At 40.7% G+C, this 19,282-nt stretch overlaps 2 protein-coding genes across 5 annotated transcripts in view; one reads left to right on the forward strand and one right to left on the reverse strand.

Moving 5' to 3' along the window:
- Positions 1 to 7,457, reverse strand: part of LOC124110836 (actin-related protein 2/3 complex subunit 1A-B-like) — a 29,507-nt gene extending 22,050 nt beyond the window's left edge. For all 4 annotated transcript variants that reach the window (XM_046470283.2, XM_046470281.2, XM_046470282.2 and 1 more), the window contains exons 1-5: positions 7,301 to 7,457; positions 5,930 to 6,028; positions 5,041 to 5,192; positions 4,413 to 4,521; positions 1,974 to 2,091 (exon numbers count right to left, since the gene is read on the reverse strand). In XM_046470283.2, the coding sequence (XP_046326239.1) occupies positions 1,974 to 2,091; positions 4,413 to 4,521; positions 5,041 to 5,192; positions 5,930 to 5,996 (446 nt within the window). In that variant the 5' untranslated portion in view covers positions 5,997 to 6,028; positions 7,301 to 7,457. The remainder of the gene's footprint in view (positions 1 to 1,973; positions 2,092 to 4,412; positions 4,522 to 5,040; positions 5,193 to 5,929; positions 6,029 to 7,300) is intronic.
- A 3,415-nt stretch (positions 7,458 to 10,872) lies between these two features.
- Positions 10,873 to 18,624, forward strand: LOC124110835 (protein canopy 4-like). The gene is made up of 7 exons (XM_046470279.2): positions 10,873 to 11,056; positions 11,730 to 11,847; positions 12,903 to 13,043; positions 13,785 to 13,869; positions 14,942 to 15,059; positions 15,967 to 16,017; positions 16,847 to 18,624. Exons 1-7 carry the CDS (start codon positions 10,954 to 10,956, stop codon positions 16,930 to 16,932), a joined length of 702 nt encoding a protein of 233 aa, XP_046326235.1. The 5' UTR covers positions 10,873 to 10,953; the 3' UTR covers positions 16,933 to 18,624.
- The last annotated feature ends 658 nt before the right edge of the window (positions 18,625 to 19,282 follow it).

Genomic DNA, 19,282 nt, shown 5'->3' on the forward strand with positions numbered 1-19,282 from the left:
ATAGACAAGGCAATGTTACAAGTCACATAGACAAGGCAATGTTACCAGTCAATGTTACAAGTCACATAGACAAGGCAATGTTACCAGTCACATAGACAAGGCAATGTTACAAGTCACATAGACAAGGCAATGTTACAAGTCACATAGACAAGGCAATGTTACAAGTCACATAGACAAGGCAATGTTACCAGTCACATAGACAAGGCAATGTTACAAGTCACATAGACAAGGCAGTGTTACCAGTCACATAGACAAGGCAATGTTACCAGTCACATAGACAAGACAATGTTACAAGTCACATAGACAAGGCAATGTTACCAGTCAATGTTACAAGTCACATAGACAAGGAAATGTTACCAGTCACATAGACAAGGCAATGTTACAAGTCACATAGACAAGGCAATGTTACAAGTCACATAGACAAGGCAATGTTACCAGTCACATAGACAAGGCAATGTTACAAGTCACATAGACAAGGCAATGTTACCAGTCACATAGACAAGGCAATGTTACCAGTCACAGAGACAAGGCAATGTTACAAGTCACATAGACAAGGCAATGTTACCAGTCACAGAGACAAGGCAATGTTACAAGTCACATAGACAAGGCAATGTTACAAGGCAATGTTACAAGTCACATAGACAAGGCAATGTTACAAGGCAATGTTACAAGTCACATAGACAAGGCAATGTTACAAGTCACATAGACAAGGCAATGTTACAAGTCAATGTTACAAGTCACATAGACAAGGCAATGTTACAAGTCACATAGACAAGGCAATGTTACAAGTCAATGTTACAAGTCACATAGACGAGGCAATGTTACAAGTCACATAGACAAGGCAATGTTACCAGTCACATAGAAAAGGCAATGTTACAAGTCAATGTTACAAGTCACATAGACAAGGCAATGTTACAAGTCACATAGACAAGGCAATATTACAAGTCAATGTTACCAGTCACATAGACTAGGCAATGTTACCAGTCACATAGACAAGGCAATGTTACAAGTCAATGTTACCAGTCACATAGACAAGGCAATGTTACCAGTCACATAGACAAGGCAATGTTACCAGTCAATGTTACCAGTCACATAGACAAGTCAATGTTACCAGTCACATAGACAAGGCAATGTTACAAGTCAATGTTACCAGTCACATAGACAAGGCAATGTTACCAGTCACATAGACAAGGCAATGTTACCAGTCAATGTTACCAGTCACATAGACAAGTCAATGTTACCAGTCACATAGACAAGGCAATGTTACCAGTCACATAGACAAGGCAATGTTACAAGTCAATGTTACCAGTCACATAGACAAGGCAATGTTACAAGTCAATGTTACAAGTCACATAGACAAGGCAATGTTACCAGTCACATGGACAAGGCAATGTTACAAGTCAATGTTACAAGTCACATAGACAAGGCAAGGTTACAAGTCAATGTTACAAGTCACATAGACAAGGCAATGTTACAAGTCAATGTTACAAGTCAATGTTACAAGTCACATAGACAAGGCAATGTTACAAGTCAATGTTACAAGTCAATGGTACATGTCACTTTGACAAGTCAGTCATTTATGTCAATTAGACAAGTCAATCATACATGTCAATTAGACAAGTCAATCATATGTCACTTAGACAGGTCAATCATTCATGTCACTTAGACAAGTCAATCATTCATGTCACTTAGACAAGTCAATCATTCATGTCAATCATGTCAATAAAAGTGCACATGTGGTTGTTTATTACACACAATACAGTCAGAAATTTACTCACTGACTTTTTCAAATTCCCATGTTCATAAACGTTGATTTCCCCCTTCTTGCCCTTGGGTACTTCTGTATAACAATAATCTGTTAAACAAGTAACTACACTGGTCTGTCCATTTCATTCATTTTGAAAAATTAAAATTAGGAAATCAATTAGTTGATTAGTCCCAATGCATTTGATTGGCTACAAATGTTCACGCACCATGTAACAGTGGACCTGATTGGCTTCTTGATGTGCTTGCTGACCCACCAGTTGTTGTCCTCCTCATAGTAGGACACAGAGATGAGACGAGCACCGCTACCCACGGCAAACTTGTTCTCTGGGGAGGAAGGACAGATAGCAGAGAGTTCAACACCACTTTGAATTGTACTTCAGTCAAGTCAATACATAATGGTTTGTCGACCCATCGATCTACAGATCCAAGCTGGCACAGCGTTGAAGGCTGAAGGATTATCATCAAATAGTAGTACCTGTACCATGTTGAAAAATGTTCTCGTACAGTCGAAAGTCAACGATAACATGCCTATAGCCCAATATGCACATCACGACATACACCAAGCCTGACAACCAAGGGCCTTGACAGTAGGTGGGGGTACTCCTATACAAGAGTTTAGTGGTGGGACGATACACTGATGCATCAATGGGTCACGATCCTTACTTCTCGATACAATTTGTTTTGTTTGTCTGTTGTTTAACGCCGCACTCAGCAATGTTCCAACTATATGATGGCGGTCTGTAAATAATCGAGTCTGAACAAGACAATCCAGTGATTGACATCATGAGCATCTATCCGCGCAATTGGGATACAATGACATGCATCAACCAAGTCAGCAAGCCTGACCACCTGATCCCGTTAGTTGCCTCTTACAACAAGCATAGTCCCCTTTTACCGCAGGCATGTGTTGCTGAAGACCTATTCTACCCCGAATCTTCATGGGTGTCTTGATACAATTATCAGTTGCTGTACGTATCGATAGTTTATACTTTGTGCGCCACTGTGATTGATACTGCTCGATACAGGTATCAATCACAGTGGCACACAAAGTGTAAAATATTGATACATACAGCAAATGTTTTGTGTAAGAACTGTTGCATCAAACAATAATGATTAGTGAAAACGTAACTATTTTCACCCATTATGCAAAACTTGACACTGCCAACTGTAAATCTTCAGTGTGCCAGGTATTTGGCCATCCTGTCCATGAAAAAGATGGCTTACACACCACAGTTAGAGCAAATGCAAGTATTGTGATGCGTATCGGGTCGTGAATAAGGTATCGTGATACGTATTGGATCGCACAGTTAGTGCATCGTCTCAGCCCTACAAGGCTTACATCACAAAAGAATCATATTCCAAAATTTGCAAAATATTGTGAGCCCTGAGCCCAGAGAATATCTTTAAAACAGAAGAAACCTACAACCTAGACTTGCTGAAAATGCTGATTGGGGGATTTTTGGATATTTTGTTTTGGGGAGAGACTATTATGAAGGTAGAAGCAGTAAAGTGAGGACAGATTGTACCACAATACCATGTGAGACACCCTTAATGTCGAAACTACAATGTGGGATCCACAATGAGAGTGTCCACCAGGATGTGACCACTTGTTTGTTTGTTATTGAACGCCACACTCAGCAATATTCCAGCTATATGATGGTGGTCTGTAAATAATCGAGTCTGGACCAGACAATTGCAATTGGGATACAACGACATGCACCAACCAAGACAGCAAGCCTGACCACCCAATCCCGTTAGTTGCCTCATACGGCAAGCATGGGTTGCTGAAGACCTGTTCTAACCAGGATCATACTGGAGCTGTGACCACTTGACCCTTTTACTTACTTAAATTGGGAATTTAACGTGCGTTTTCCGACATATGCATATTTTATGCACAGGCCTGCTGGGCTTTTTATTGTTTGGTCGAAAAGGGTATGTCCAAAAAGGTGAGGCAACCTAGCGGGGCCCCACTTGACCCCGCGGCGCCCTTCTACTCACCTTGTGGTGATCCCCCCCCTGACGGTGCCCCTTCTACTCACCTTGTGGTGATCCCCCCCTGACGGTGCCCCTTCTTCTCACCTTGTGGTGATCCCCCCCTGACGGCGCCCTTCTACTCACCTTGTGGTGATCCCCCCCTTAACGGTGCCCCTTCTAATCACATTGTGGTGACACCCCTCTCCCCCCCCGACGGTGCCCCTTCTACTCACCTTGTGGTGATCCCCCCCTGACGGTGCCCCTTCTACTCACCTTGTGGTGATCCCCCGACGGTGCCCCTTCTACTCACCTCGTGGTGACACCCCCTTCCCCCCCCTGACGGTGCCCCTTCTACTCACCTTGTGGTGACACCCCCCTCCCCCCCTGACGGTGCCCCTTCTACTCACCTTGTGGTGACACCCTCCTCCCCCCCTGACGGTGCCCCTTCTACTCACCTGGTGGTGATCCCCCCCCTGACGGTGCCCCTTCTACTCACCTTGTGGTGATCCCCCCCGACGGTGCCCCTTCTACTCACCTTGTGGTGACACCCCCCTCCCCCCCCCGACAGTGCCCCTTCTACTCACCTTGTGGTGATCCCCCCCGACGGTGCCCCTTCTACTCACCTTGTGGTGACACCCCCCTCCCCCCCTGACGGTGCCCCTTCTACTCACCTTGTGGTGACCACTTGACACAAGTGGCAGCCCGGTTGATCCTCAGAATCACCAGCATCGGCTTCCATTTCCCGTTACTCTCGGGGCTCCACACGTACGCATTACGATCCTGGAGCAGGGACATGTGGGGTTTGGAAACATCTCAATAATAACCACAATCTAAACTGTTCAGCAATATTAAGTTCATGACTAGATCTGTTTTATAAATGCTGTCTGCTGACATTATATAGCAAATGGAAATGTAAAAAAATTAAAATCTAACAATATATTTTTCTTACAAAAAGTAACTTAATCATCAAGCGCTAACAAGTCTTAAGAGACTGATCTCACTTGAATAAATAAATAATCTTATACAGTTACAGGTAGAAATTAGAAATCTCATACCGCTAAAAACAACCCTGTTATCAAAAGCCTGAGAAATCCTCAAGGCCAGGTATGGTGCTGACACAACAAGAATGAGAGTAACAAAACTTGTGAGTCCTGGCAAAACAAAGGGCTGCAACTCTACACAGCAAACAAAGGCCCCTTAGAACATGTAGACCACTTGGCCATCTGTGCGTTACTGAGCATTGTGCCCCATGATGACCTTTAACCTCTTATGCAGGGATGACAAAATCCTGGTGCTCACCGCTCCGCATGTGACGATTCGGTTGCTGTTGGGAGCCCAGTCAATGCCGGTGACTCTCTGACCATGTTCGGTCAGTGTATCGGCCAACTGCCACTTGGTGCCAGCCTGCTTGAAAATCTTCACCTCGGGACTCTTCTGTGACAGGACCAGGCCTAGAGAAACAATGTGCCATGACTGGATGAACGTGTGTCATGACTGGATCAATGTGTGACATGACTGGATCAATGTGTGTCATGACGGGATCAATGTGTGACATGACGGGATCAATGTGTGACATGACTGGATCAATGTGTGTCATGACTGGATCAATGTGGGACATGACTGGATCAATGTGTGACATGACGGGATCAATGTGTGTCAAGGCTGGATCAATGTGTGTCAAGACTGGATAAATGTGTGACATGATTGGATCAATGTGTGTCATGACGGGATCAATGTTTGTCATGATGGGATCAATGTGTGTCATGACTGGATCAATGTGTGATATGACTGGATCAATGTGTGTCATGACTGGATCAATGTGTGTCATGACTGGATCAATGTGTGTCATGACTGGATCAATGTGATGTTACCAGTTCAGTGAAACTCTGCATGCCTTGCATCACTAGGGCACCTGTGCCCTGAACAGTACAACAGAGTTGGGAGCATCCATACTATTCGTTACACATGTAATAGGATCTATATTCAAATAAAATTTCAAAAACATTAATATGTTTATCATGTTTATCAAATTAACAAAAGCAATCTGTCAAAATATTTTCTGATCTGTTTTCCTTTCAATGATAAAGTTATTCACTTCAAATTCCTAATGGTCACATATAATGAATACCTTTGCCTAATGGTCACATATAATGAATACCTTTGCCTAATGGTCACATATAATGAATACCTTTGCGATCCCCGCTGAAGGCATGGCATGTCACAGGATCCATTCCAAAGTTGTGTTTTTCAGACATGGTTGCTTTTTCTTAACAAATGTTTAAGAAATCTGAAAAGAGACAAAATTATCCGATTTATCACTAATTGTGCTATAGTATGGGTACTGAGCTTTCACTGCCTACAATAGAAATTCTTCATTACTGTCAGAGATCAAAGATGTTCAAACATAAAATTGATTGAAGATAGAAATGCTCTCCGTTTCAGTAGGAATAGCAGTTTTTATCAAAGCCTTGATTACAATATAGATATGCCTGAGTCGTATGAAGCCAATCACTCTCCTCCCCAAAGTTCCATGCAGCCAGCCTTGTAGCCTACCTCTGTCACATCGTCACATCTTACACAGTTCATTCATGTGTTCTTCATCTGTTTCATTTTGGACGAGTCTACACATTTAGACAAACATAACATTCATTGAGAAAATATCCTAAAACTATTTCCATTTGTGTAGTTATCCTCCACGTGTTGTCATGAAAGCCCTACGGAGACCTGGCGAGATGGTCTCTCTCATGTGTAAAGCTATATTATCATGCACCTCACTGTCGCAGTTGTAGTAGCGTGTCAATATAAGTATGCCATACAATATGTAAAGCGCACTGAAAGGCTTTCATAAGGCCCATCTGCACTTATTTCAGAATAAGTGCGTTTGTGTACAAACAAGAGGCAAGTATGGTCACATTATAAGACTACATCCGTGGTGTGGTCAATGGAGCAGAACATTCTGTCGCAGAATAAGGCGAGCAGAGCCGAGTAATGGGTCTTCAGAATGGTCCTGTCTCTTTAAAGTTACAAGGCACAGTTACGGACCCTCTGCAAATGACGCCATTATCATTATTGTCCCATTATCGTGTTGCACACATATTGCAAAGGAGAAAACTGCACTTCACACCTCTTTTGTCCATATCATTTTTTTCATGATTGATTTACCATCATGATCATAGGGTGCCATCATGATCATAGGGTGCAGATATGGATAGACAGGAAACTTCCTCATTACCAGGAAGTGAGATTAGGGGCTACGCTCAAAGCCAGGTGATTCAGACTTCAGACTTATTTCGCTTCTCTGTTGTTCACAAAGTTTTAGGATTAAACACAATCTAGTAATACATGATTAACAATAACTACATGAATACAATGTCTCAACTAGACACAGGGCAATTATTACAGAAACGGGACCAAGACTTCGAGAAACACCATCTCATTCGAGAGTTTGACTAGTTTGAGTCACCATCCGAAATATTGCAACTACTTCGACCTGGCTTGAAACCTCTTTGAGCGATGAGAACATTTTTTTAATGAGATCGATCTACAAGTAAATACTTACTAATTGTGATTACTACTCAAAGTATGTAGAAATTAGAGAACCCGCGGACTGGTCAGTCTACACGAATTCCCTTTGCACGAGAAAGAAACAGGAAGTAAACCACGCCTTCGCGTGATGTCCTCACTTTGCAGTGTGTTGACTGGGTTCTTGTCTATCTAAACGAATAAAAGCGCTAAGTCTGCTACGCGAACCAACGGTAGTACCAGTTTATTGCGAGGCCCGCTTTTTGTTGAAATAAACCTTTAATTTGGTCCCGAATTTGTCAAATAGTTTTGTGGAATCATCTGGACTTAAGATAGTGGAAATCCCACAATAGATGAATGATTAAAATAAATGGGAATTTAATAAACATTTAAAGGGTACATTAAGTTATCAAGGTATTGTGCTATAGAAAATAACTATTTCCAGCATAAACTTTATTCGAACAAGGGACCACTTGGCGTCAAAGTATTTTATTTAAAGGTATTGGTTGTAAAACCGCTTTAGTTTTCAACAGTGAGTGTAGACTGTTTTCAGGGTGTATAATATGATGCATATACAGATTACTAAATTACTAAAGATTTACTTAATAATACGTTGGTATGAAATATGATGAATCTATTATAACTACTATTGGAGCACTACTGTTAATTGATTAAAATGACTCCCACCCCAACAAACACATTGTGTTTTAATTCTTTTTTCATCTACCCCAAGCATTTGTCAGTTTATGCCATGGGCATGAACACAATGATGAATACATAACACTTTTATGGATAACAACTACTTTTATTCTTTGTGCGACGTTTCAGAGCTACTCCGCTCCTTCATCATTTCCTTAGCGTGTGTCACAACGGCTACCCTTGTCACCACGACACCTTCAGTGGACTTAATTAATCCTGTTAATCCCATCGGCTTCGTCATTATATTGTTATCTTTGTACAATCAACCCACCTTGTGTTGTGTAAACATCTTGATATATGCACGTCCTAGGTTACCCGTGAAAATCCGGGGTAGAATAGGTCGCATATATGTAACGCCGCAATATTCCAGCTATAAGACGGCGGTCTGTAAATAAGCGAGCCTGGACAGGACAATCCAGTGATTAACCCCATGAGCATAGATCCACGGGATACATTGTTAAATAAATATAATTGCCAGGAACATGAGCCAGTGAGTGAGTATGGTTTTACGTCACTTTTAGCAATAGTACAGAAATATCACGGGGGACACCAGAAATGGGCGCCAGCATCATGAAGGATTTTCTATGCTAATTAGACAGCTTATGTCACTTTAAGTACCACACGTCTTGTCTATGACATATTATTCCCATTTCATATCTGATTCCCCTAATCAAACATAGACTTGTACATGTCTTGTTTACATACAGCATTACCAGAACATTAACTTGTTGCGAGCCGAGTACCCGCGCACACTCGTCATGTGTATGCGCATGCGCGTGTTAAATTTAGTGCCATCTCATGAAACAGACGGAAGAATGATATTTTCAATGCGTGATTATTTCAGTTAATAGTTACAAGACATCAAGTAGAACTATAATGAAGTAGTCTCACCGTAATTTAAACTCCGATGTTCAGAATATTGAGATAGTCCAACAATATCACCATTATTGTGTGCCGACCCCTGAACTGGAATCCGTTTCGTTGCGCTAGGTATCCGGAGAGTGTGGTCAGAAGGTAGTGGTCAGTGCCACTGACCGTCCGTCCTGACCGTTGGAGCCTCAAATATAACCCGTCTCCATGGAAACGCTCGTTTCATTGCCCAGCACCCCTCTCAAGGTGAATGTATGGCGTCTGCTATATAAATATCCTAGAATGTATTATGCCACTGACTCCATATATTGGCTGCATACATAACTGAAATGGCCTGCAATTAAATATAATGTCTTGGTATTTCATTAGTTGGTATGTGTATCACTTCCAAATGCCATTCTAAGATAAGATTGTCAGAACAGTTTTCACGAGACTGTAAATCGGCGCTATAAGCTAGGATTGAGGCATATTTGTAGAAGGCTCATGGATCAAACGCTCATCGAAAACATCTTTTCGTGTACTGATAGCCTTACTTACATAAACAATGTTTCGAAGATAACAGTGTGTGTGTATTATACTTTCAAACTGATCAACTAAAAGTGAAAATATCAATGATCTGTTGTATTGCCAATATATACAATGAAAGCAGTGATATATATAGTGATACACTAAGCTGATGTCTTGATATACCTGACGTACTACAGTGGTATTAAAGAAGTTCTGTTCTCAGTTCAGTTGGGAGTTTATTTCAAGTTAATTAAAAAACACCACGTTGTGTACACAACAGATCAATCTACCAATCAGTGATTACCCCAATCACACAGCGACATTGTCTCATGTTCACACGTTGCACCATCCAATAAACTTGTCTGTCACACCACAGGAGTCCGTATCTAAAAATAGACGCCCTCGTGCATATTCATGACCATCTCCACACGCGAGCCTCCTGTGGTCACACATCCCTGGTACAGTCGCCTGTCAGCATTAGTGAGTGAGTGAGTGAATGAGTTGTGTTTAACGCCGCTTTGGAAGTACTCCAGCTGTATCACGGCGTGTCAACTTTGAAAGCCCGAAGTGATGCAGGTCTCAGACGTTTACCACTTCGGTGAAACCCACAAGCACTGGTATGGTGCTGACGTACAAACCTAGAAACATAATCGGGGCGAATCTTGGTTCAAACTCACGAGGGGGCACGGGTGGCCCAGTCGTCTAAGGCGCGGTGATTCGCTGTGCAGAGTTGCGTCCCTTGGGCACGTCAGAAAACGATGATTGTGGGTTCGAATCCCGGTTCGCCCCAATTATGTTTCTAGGTTTGTCAGCACCATACCCGTGCTCGTGGGTTTCACCGAAGTGGTAAACGTCTGAGACCTGCATCACTTCGGGCTTTCCTCCCACATTAAGTTGACGCACCGTGATATAACTGAAATAATGTTAAAAGCGGCGTTAAACCCAACTCACTCACTCAAACTCACGATCATAGGTTTCTGGCGTGCCCAAGGGACGCAACTCTGCACAACTAATTGCTAATTTGTAATGACTCCCATACACACGTGTGTCTGGACAGTTCACTACAATAATGTTGGGCAGATTTGTATTGTCTTTGAAATTAAGTATCTCTTGGGCTCTGTTTCAAAGAGACCATACGGTCTCTGAGTTACATAATTATTGTAATAAACCTAATACACAACTTTCTACAGGCTCATCTGCCTCATCCCCCCGAGGCAAGGGCGTTAACTGACTATAAAATTGGAAAGATGCATCTCTCTGTATCTGTCAGCTATAGGTTTGAATATCATTCCAACTTCCTTGTAAGAAACTTATACATCTCAAAACTCTTTTGCATTTAACATAGATAAAGATCACATATTTGCATACGAACAATTGTTGTACTCTCTGTCTGTACTGTCGCCAATGTCATGTATGTTTATCACTGTGATCTTTGGATGCAGCGATTGAACGTGGAAGCGGCATTGTGTTCGTTAGAAGGTGACAATATATCAGGAGTCTCTTAGAGTAAGTACTATTTATTTTTGACCAATAGGAGCCCACCACAACAAACTTTTATTTCATGCACATGGCTTGAACTTCCTTGTCAGAATAAGACGTGTAGACGTCGTAACAATGATTCTGTGGCGCGGCGAAGTCGTTTTGATGTTGTTGCTGCCGTTGTGTGCCTTATCGGAGGATGATAACGAGCGAGTAAAAACTCCCTCGCTATGTGAAGGTAATTTGATGGACTGGGAGATGTGACGTATCCTCTATACATTAAATATTTTGTTTACATTGAATATATTGCACTTTAATAACTGCCCACTCTTGTGAACAAATGTAAATGTTGTCAATCATAATTGAAAATCTGTAAAAGAAACATGTCTTTCGTCTCTTCTAAATTATTTTGTCCTTCATTTTCGGTTAGACTATTAAGCAAAATCGTACAAGTTACCCTATATGTTGTCGGTTATATTTCTTAATTTGTCAATGCACTATTGTTCATTACCGATCTATGTAGCCAGTAAGTTATGTATTACTGTATTTTCAATGAGTACTGAAACTTTTGTCTGAGTCGCCATTTAGAAAAGAGATTATCGCTGAATCATTAACCATGTTGATCTTAGCTGATATAATTTAATCTTCTTCCTTCCGACAATTCTCATTTCCTCAATGTCGGAAATACAATGGCAGCTTAGTGTATTATTGCACATGTCATCTTACTCACTTCGTACATTTATACCTACTTCTGTGTTGCAAAACATATTTATCTTTGTGTGGTTCACTGAAGCTTTCCACGTACGGTATTTCATAAACTTAATCTAATTACTATTTCAAGAAGATTTTTTCTTTGTTTATACAATTGTGTGCAAATCAATAAATACATTTTGCAAATATGATCTTTTCAGTATGCAAGTTTTTGACAGTGGAGTTAAAAAATCGCCTTCATGAAACTGGCAAGTCAAAAGAGGTTCTAAAGACAGGTCAAGGTTTAGACAGTAAGAGGAAAATCAAATATCAGACATCGTAAGTGTTACCATGGTTACCAGGAAAGTGAAACTGAGGAAGCAAATTACAGCACACTCTAACTTGTCTGTTTGCTGATCTCCAGTTTTCCTTTGTTCTTTGTGTGCATTATCTAGGTAGTTTTATAGTGAGGTATATAATGTTATTTCATTAGTAAAGCATAGTGTTTATCTCAGTAAAGCATAATGATACAGTTTTGTTTCTATGGTAAAACCTAAACTTTTATTTCATACAATGTTATTCGATAGTAACACATACAGTGTTATTTCAATAGTAATACATACAGTGTTATTTTGATAGTACCATATACAGTGTTATTTCGATAGTAAATCATACAATGTTATTTCGATAGTAATTCATACAGTGTTATTTCAATAGTAACTAGGGGCGATGGAGTAACCTTGTGGTTAAAGCATTCGCTTGTCATGCTGAAAGACCCGGGTTCTATTCTCCACATGGCTGTTACGTGTGAAGCCCATTTGTGGTGTCCCCCCGCCATGACAATGCTGGAATATTGCTAAAAGCGGCATAAAACCATACTCACTCACACACTCAATTGATAGTAACTCATTCAGTGTTATTTTGATAGTAAGTCATGTTGTGTTTTGATAGTAAATCATACAGTGTTACTTTTACGTATAGCATTTTCTATTGCCATGAGTTTGAACAGACTGACATTAGGCCTAGATGAGCATGCTGTAATAGGGAAATCATGTTGATTCAGGAAGTAGACTTGACGAGCCCCTTTGGCGGTTCTACTTCCAGAAGAAACACATTCAAATAATTTCGCTATAATTAACATACTGACCTATACTTGTTTTAGTTTTACTGGTTAAAAATGCACATTCAGAAAAGTGATGCCAGCATAATGGGTTAACTAACATTAACATCAATAAGAAAGTCATGCTCCGGACTGCATAAAATTTGAAATTTGATATTCCATGTGGCCAAAGATACATACACATGATACATGGGTAAATAACATCTTTAGTTCAGCTTCATTAACTGACTAACATGCAACATTCTGTATATAATGTGCATTCATTTACTTCCAGAGAGCTGCGTTTGATTGAAGCTCTCCAAGAGCCTCATGTATGTGAGAAGATTCTAGAGTACAACATCCACGCTGAGAAGGAGGGCAGTAAGCGGTACGCCAAGGGCCGGAGTGAGACGATGGAGACCCTGCATGGCCTGGTGTGAGTTGATGATGATGATGATGATGATGATGATGATGATGATGATTGGTTACCTGTGGCTTACGAAGATATTCTCAGTTTTCAGACATTGTCCTCCTCATTATTTATTATACAGTAATGAAACTAGTGTATTCACTTAGGAATGAATTGCATTTGTTTATTCACAACTGCTAAAGTAAGCTACAAATTCAAAGAGATAATAAAACCAAAAGTAATACAAAACTTATTTGTGATTAAGAAGAATGAATTTCTATCTTGGTTGAACTTGAAGTTCAATTTTTAAGTCTCCTCTCAACCAACAAAGGCTATGTTGAAACTTTGTAATAAATATCCCAATTTCTTAAATATCAGTCTCTTTCTAAACATGACCATTTGAAATTTGATATGCAGTAAGAATGTGGTATGCCCATTGTAACATGACTGCCATATTGAAAATTCAACTTTGGCCCTTACACAATTAGTGATGAATAAATGTGTAATTCAAATGTACATGCAATTAAGTTGATTACAAAGTCTGCGGTGTAGAAACTTCTGATCTACTCTTCTACTTTCTTGTTTACCATTGTGTTGCAAATATTCCAGAAGTATTCAGGAGAGCTTCTTTTTATCTATGGGGTCCCAGGTCAGTGAGAGAATAGTCCTACAGTAGACTTATGTAATCGTGGACCACGTGTCACCTGGTATAGGGAATTCCAGGTTTGAGATCAAGCATCCATTGTTGTTCCTTTTTTGTTCTTGCAGTGCCAAGGGTGTGAAAGTGGAACTGGGGATGCCCTATGAGATGTGGGACAAACCATCTGCCGAGGTCACACACATGCAGAGAAAGGTAGGTGAAGGTCACTGCCATACATAAGAAGGGTATGGGGGAAGGTCACTGACATTCATAGAAAGGTAGGTGAAGGTCACTGCCATACATAAGAAGGGTAGGAAGGTCACTGACATTCATAGAAAGGAAGGTGAAGGTCACTGCAATACATAAGAAGGGTATGGGGGAAGGTCACTGACATTCATAGAAAGGAAGGTGAAGGTCACTGCAATACATAAGAAGGGTATGGGGGAAGGTCACTGACATTCTTAGAAAGGAAGGTGAAGGTCACTGATATTCATAGAAAGGTATAAGTGAGAGTCACTTACATGCAAGGCAGCACAGATGGGGATTCCAGTTTAGTATTAGTCCCCAGGAAACATTGCTTGTGAGGCGATTTAGTGGATCGGCATTGACAGATAGCATGGTCAGAATTAGTTTGATACCCTGATGGCGTGGATCGTTGGTTGTAATCTGAATCATTGGTTTGTCTGGTCCACTATCATATACCGGTAGCCATATAGCTGGAATATTGCAGTGTGAATCATCAAGAAACAACCAACCAAAAGTACTTGCATACAGAAAAAGGTAGGCAAAGGTCACACACATGCAGAGTGAGTGAGTGAGTGAGTATGGTTTTATGCCGCTTTTAGCAATATTCCAGCTACATCGGGGACACCATAAATGGGCTTTAAACATTGTACCCATGTGGGGAACTAAACCCGGGCCTTCAGCTTGATGAGCAAACGCTTTAACCACTAGGCTACCCCACCGCCCCACACACATGCAGAGGACAGTAGGTGAAAGTCATGCTGACCCTTGCTCCATAAAATCCTTGGACCATCAGGCTCTTTCTTTCATTACTCCTGAATATCCCTTCAGATTATAATATTTTTCGATTCATTTTCATTCCAAATCACGTGTCCTGTTATGCATCAATGTAATACAATACATCATGTGGCACAGTGGAACATTTAATGCACCAAGTATTCAGTTAACCTTTACAGCAGGGGCTGTTACACAATCATCTGATGCGTGGGTCGGCTTCCAGTGATCTTGAGCTGACTTGTAGGTACAGAGTTGTATGTTTCAGTGTTTCTCCATCGTCGAGGATTATGAGGATGACATTGAGGCCTGGTACTACCATCACCAGGACCGCGACTTGACCCAGTATCTGTGCGAGGAGAGGGTGCTGCAGAAAGCTGATGCAGGTACAACACTCCCATACATGTGTATTCTCAAATACATTAGTGATGCACCATACCTTTCTCCATGTTGTGTGACACAATGAGTCCATGCCTAATGGGGTTGTTGTGTTGTTGTTTTTTGTGTTTTTTTACATGACACTCAGCAGTATTCCAGCTATATGACGGCAGTCTGTAAATAATCGAGTCTGGGGGTTGTTGTGAGTCTAAGGTAACCTGTGTACAGTATACTACGGTTATAACAAACTCAAAGGGACTGCTAATTTTAGTCCGTTATAACCAAAGTTTGTTATGAGCATATACAGCTTATATACATCAAATGGCCGGGACATAAAAAAACCAATGTGTTACATCCATCAGTTCATTATAAGCGTGTTATTCATAAACATAGTTTACTGCATAGTCAAGTCTAAGGGCAACAGTGTATTCTATTGGGTAGGAATCCACGTAATCATACAGGTTACACATTGTAACCACCCTATCAATAGTACCTGGTGTTGGATGCTGGGGATCCAGAGAAGGGCTGCACTCACAACCCACCTCCTTTCTTTAAACACCAACCTGTCCTACCACCTTCCATCTTGGTATAACACCCGAGTTAGAATAGGTCTTCCACAACCCATGCTTGTCGTAAGAGGCGACTAACAGGATCTGGTGGTCAGGCTTGCTGACCTGGTTGATGCATGTCATCGTATCCCAATTGTGTGGATCGATGCTTATGATGTCACACACTGGATTGTCTGGTCCAGACTCGATTATTTACAGACCGCCGTCATGTAGCTGGAATATTGCTGAGTGCGGTGTTAAACAACAAACAATAATGCAGCATGAACTAGACGTGAGACATATACCCACTTTACCTTACAGTACTTTGTGTGGGTTTAATCTACCAGTGTTCATATGTATTCTACAGGTTGTCTGAATGAAGCAGTAGAACCCAGGAGTGGATCGAAGGCCAGTAAAGGTAGGTGGTGTCATGGTTCCAATTACCTGAAATGTTTTACTGACCGAAACGTCTATCATTTCTTCAGGTATCTTAATGTCTTAATATTGTCTTCTCCAAGGACAAAAATCTATGTTTGTTTGCTGTTTAAAGCCGCGCTCAGGAATATTCTGGCCATATACGGTCTGTAAATAATCGAATCTGGACCTGACAATCCAGTGTGTGACATCATAAATATCGATCCACACAATTGAGATAAGATGACATGCATCAACCAAGTCAGCGTGCCTGACCACCCGATCCCGTTAGTCGCCTCTTACGACAAGCATAGTCGCCTGTTGCAGCAAGCATGGGTTGCTGAAGACCTATTCTACCCCGGATCTTCACGGGTCACAAAAATATATGATACATATATCATTATATGTGACATACAATACGCATAACTCATCATATTAGCATGAAACAAACTCCAAATACAATCTATGTAAACTTGATGAAAGTGAACTTGAGTACAAGCTGGGTTTGACACGAAGCAGATATAATGGAAGCTTGATCTGTGAAATCATAACCGCCAGATTAAATGTTTGTTTATATGGTTGTACACTGCCTTACCAACAATCATGTGATATGTCAAGTATCAAGAAGCATCTGTCGATCATGTCATGTCAATGTTAGATTAACTAAGAGATTTTCATACCAGTATTAAATGGGAGTTGTCCTGATATGACATTTGACTTCAAGAATAAATCAAAATCAAATCTTTTCTGTCATCTCAGAAAGGAATTGTTTTGACCCAGTAATAAATAAATTCTGTGTGCAAAGAAACAATAATGTTAATTTCTAATTTCAGGAGATCTGAAGGGCGACACAGGCTCGGCTGATGACTTGTCCAATGAGATTCCTGTAGTCAATGACGACAACCACGACGAACTTTGACCTTGGTCACCCCCTGATCGTGCAGCATGTCAATCTTCTGAAACCATTTTATGTGAACTGTCCTTGAGTGTTTGTGAGAGTGGTAAAAGAGGGTACAGGTAATGGTGGCAGTGTTACGATGAAAGTAGACTCACACGTCTTTTACCCAATACATTTACAGTAAACTGTGGTTAGCACTCAAAGGGAGCACTAATTCTAGTTCCTTATAGCCGTAGTGTGCTTTAAGCAAATATACAGCAAATGACCGGGACAAAAAAAACAGGTTTGTTATGTCCGTCAGTTTATTGTAAGCGTGTTAGTTATAAACGTAGTTTACTGTATATTTCTTTGGACAAACAGATGATGGTGTAATTTACGATTCCTGCAGAATCCTTAGTAGTATGATGGTCCGATACTGGCTTTCAGGGCCCTGTTCCACAAAGCCATCGCACCGCTGATCATAACTCCCCTACTTTAACACAGACTTACGACAGTCGTAGCGTTACAATCATTTGTGGAAGGGGGCCATGCTCAGAACCATCTACTGAGTATGAGTGATTATTGTTAACACTGCATCAGTAATCTTGCAGCTCTTCCCGGCGAAAACCTTAGTACGAAAGTACTGAAACCTTTTTTTAAGGTCCCAATTCACTTTGAGTTAACAAGTTTGCTTGAAATAGATCACTTATTATTATTCTTGATAAGAATGTTTTTCTGCTCTAAAAATGTTTCCCAAAAGATGTTGCGTCTGCTTGATATGCAACATATAATTATGTAAGATGTTAACTGTCAAGATTCCTTGGCCAGTTCACCTGTGGTTGTTAGTGCCCCATGTAAGTGTATCATCAACACGTCCACATAAGACCAAAGATAAAGCTTGACGTCATCATGATCAGGCCTGTTGACATCAGAAGTGTTTTACTGTTAGGTAGTTGTACTGAAGCCATCTCATCACAGGTCAAGGTCATTCATTCCATAATTCAGCTGTTAACTCATACTTCATCTTCATTCAGCCTCTCACACCCCATCTTCTTCCCCGGCAAGTATTACCAGCTATTGAGTGAGTGAGTAAGGTTTTACGCTGCTTTTAGTAATATTTCATCAATATCACGGCGGGAGACACCGGAAAATGGGCTTCACACATTGTACCCATGTGGGGAATCGAACACGGGTCTTCTCTTCTCACTGGATTCTCAGACTCATAATGTACAGATTACCATCACATGGCTGCAATATTGCTAAGTGAACATTAAATAACAAACCAACCAACCATGGGGCGAGGCTTTGGTTGTTTTTTGCAGTAAGAGATATTGTTAAAACAATAAAATATGTTCAGTAACATGGAGCTTGACCATGAATTTGAAGAATACCATCCACCGATCATAAAAATGTTCAAGCAACTTTCGAGTTGTCAGAACTACAATACTGTCAATGCGACAGTAAGCAGCCAGTAAGATACATGATGCATCTGGGTACAAGTACACATTCCTGGTATTCCATTAAACTTCATTCTGCTCTCCCCTGATCCTGATCCCCATTTGCCAGAGTCACCCTGATGTGACAAAAACTGGGGACATGAAAGAACTCATTTCAATCTCATTAAAATCAGATCTTAGTTCTCGCTACGGCTAAACAAAGATCTGAGGACATCCCATTACGGGTCACGTCAGACTGACCTTGCGCAAACTTTGACCGACCAATGGAATGACCAATCAGAAGGCAGCTTTCTTGTGCTTTACGGCATTAATTTCAAATTGGCGACTACGCTTCGAAACATATTTTGACAAATTGATTACAAATTTGAAACCGGAACAAAAGAACATTCTGGAATGGCTAATTGATGGTCCCGATTGTATTGATTCAGTCGTTAAACCCGTAACTATCGTTCGGAATACCGCGTGTTAAAGTTTTCGAGGTTGCATGATTAGAAATCACATTCAAACTGTCACTTTCATAATCTGGTAAGCGACGCTCTGATTGGTCAGATGAAAGGTCGTTCTGACGTGACCCTTAATGGGATGTCTTCAGATCTTTGTTTAGCAGTAGCGAGAACTAAGGTCTGATTTTAATGAGATTGGAACTCATTTCTGACTATTTTACAATGAACTGTATTTTGTACAAATACCAGCATTGAGAGATCCAGATGCAGTGCATTTAAATGTTTCACCGGTGTGCCATTTTGAAAGGAAATATTTGTGTTGTATGTACAACAGTACCTTATTGTTAATCTATACATGTATTAAATTTTATTGAATTTTTTCTTCGTTTTGTTTTTCATAGCTCTAAAACAGTTAATGACCTGAGAAATGTTAGGTGAAATATCATTTTACTTAACACTCATCAGTGAATGAGTGAGTGAGTTGGGTTTGAA

Source organism: Haliotis rufescens, unplaced genomic scaffold (assembly GCF_023055435.1).
Source record: "Haliotis rufescens isolate VD_foot unplaced genomic scaffold, xgHalRufe1.0.p SCAF_62, whole genome shotgun sequence".
NCBI lineage: Eukaryota > Metazoa > Mollusca > Gastropoda > Lepetellida > Haliotidae > Haliotis > Haliotis rufescens.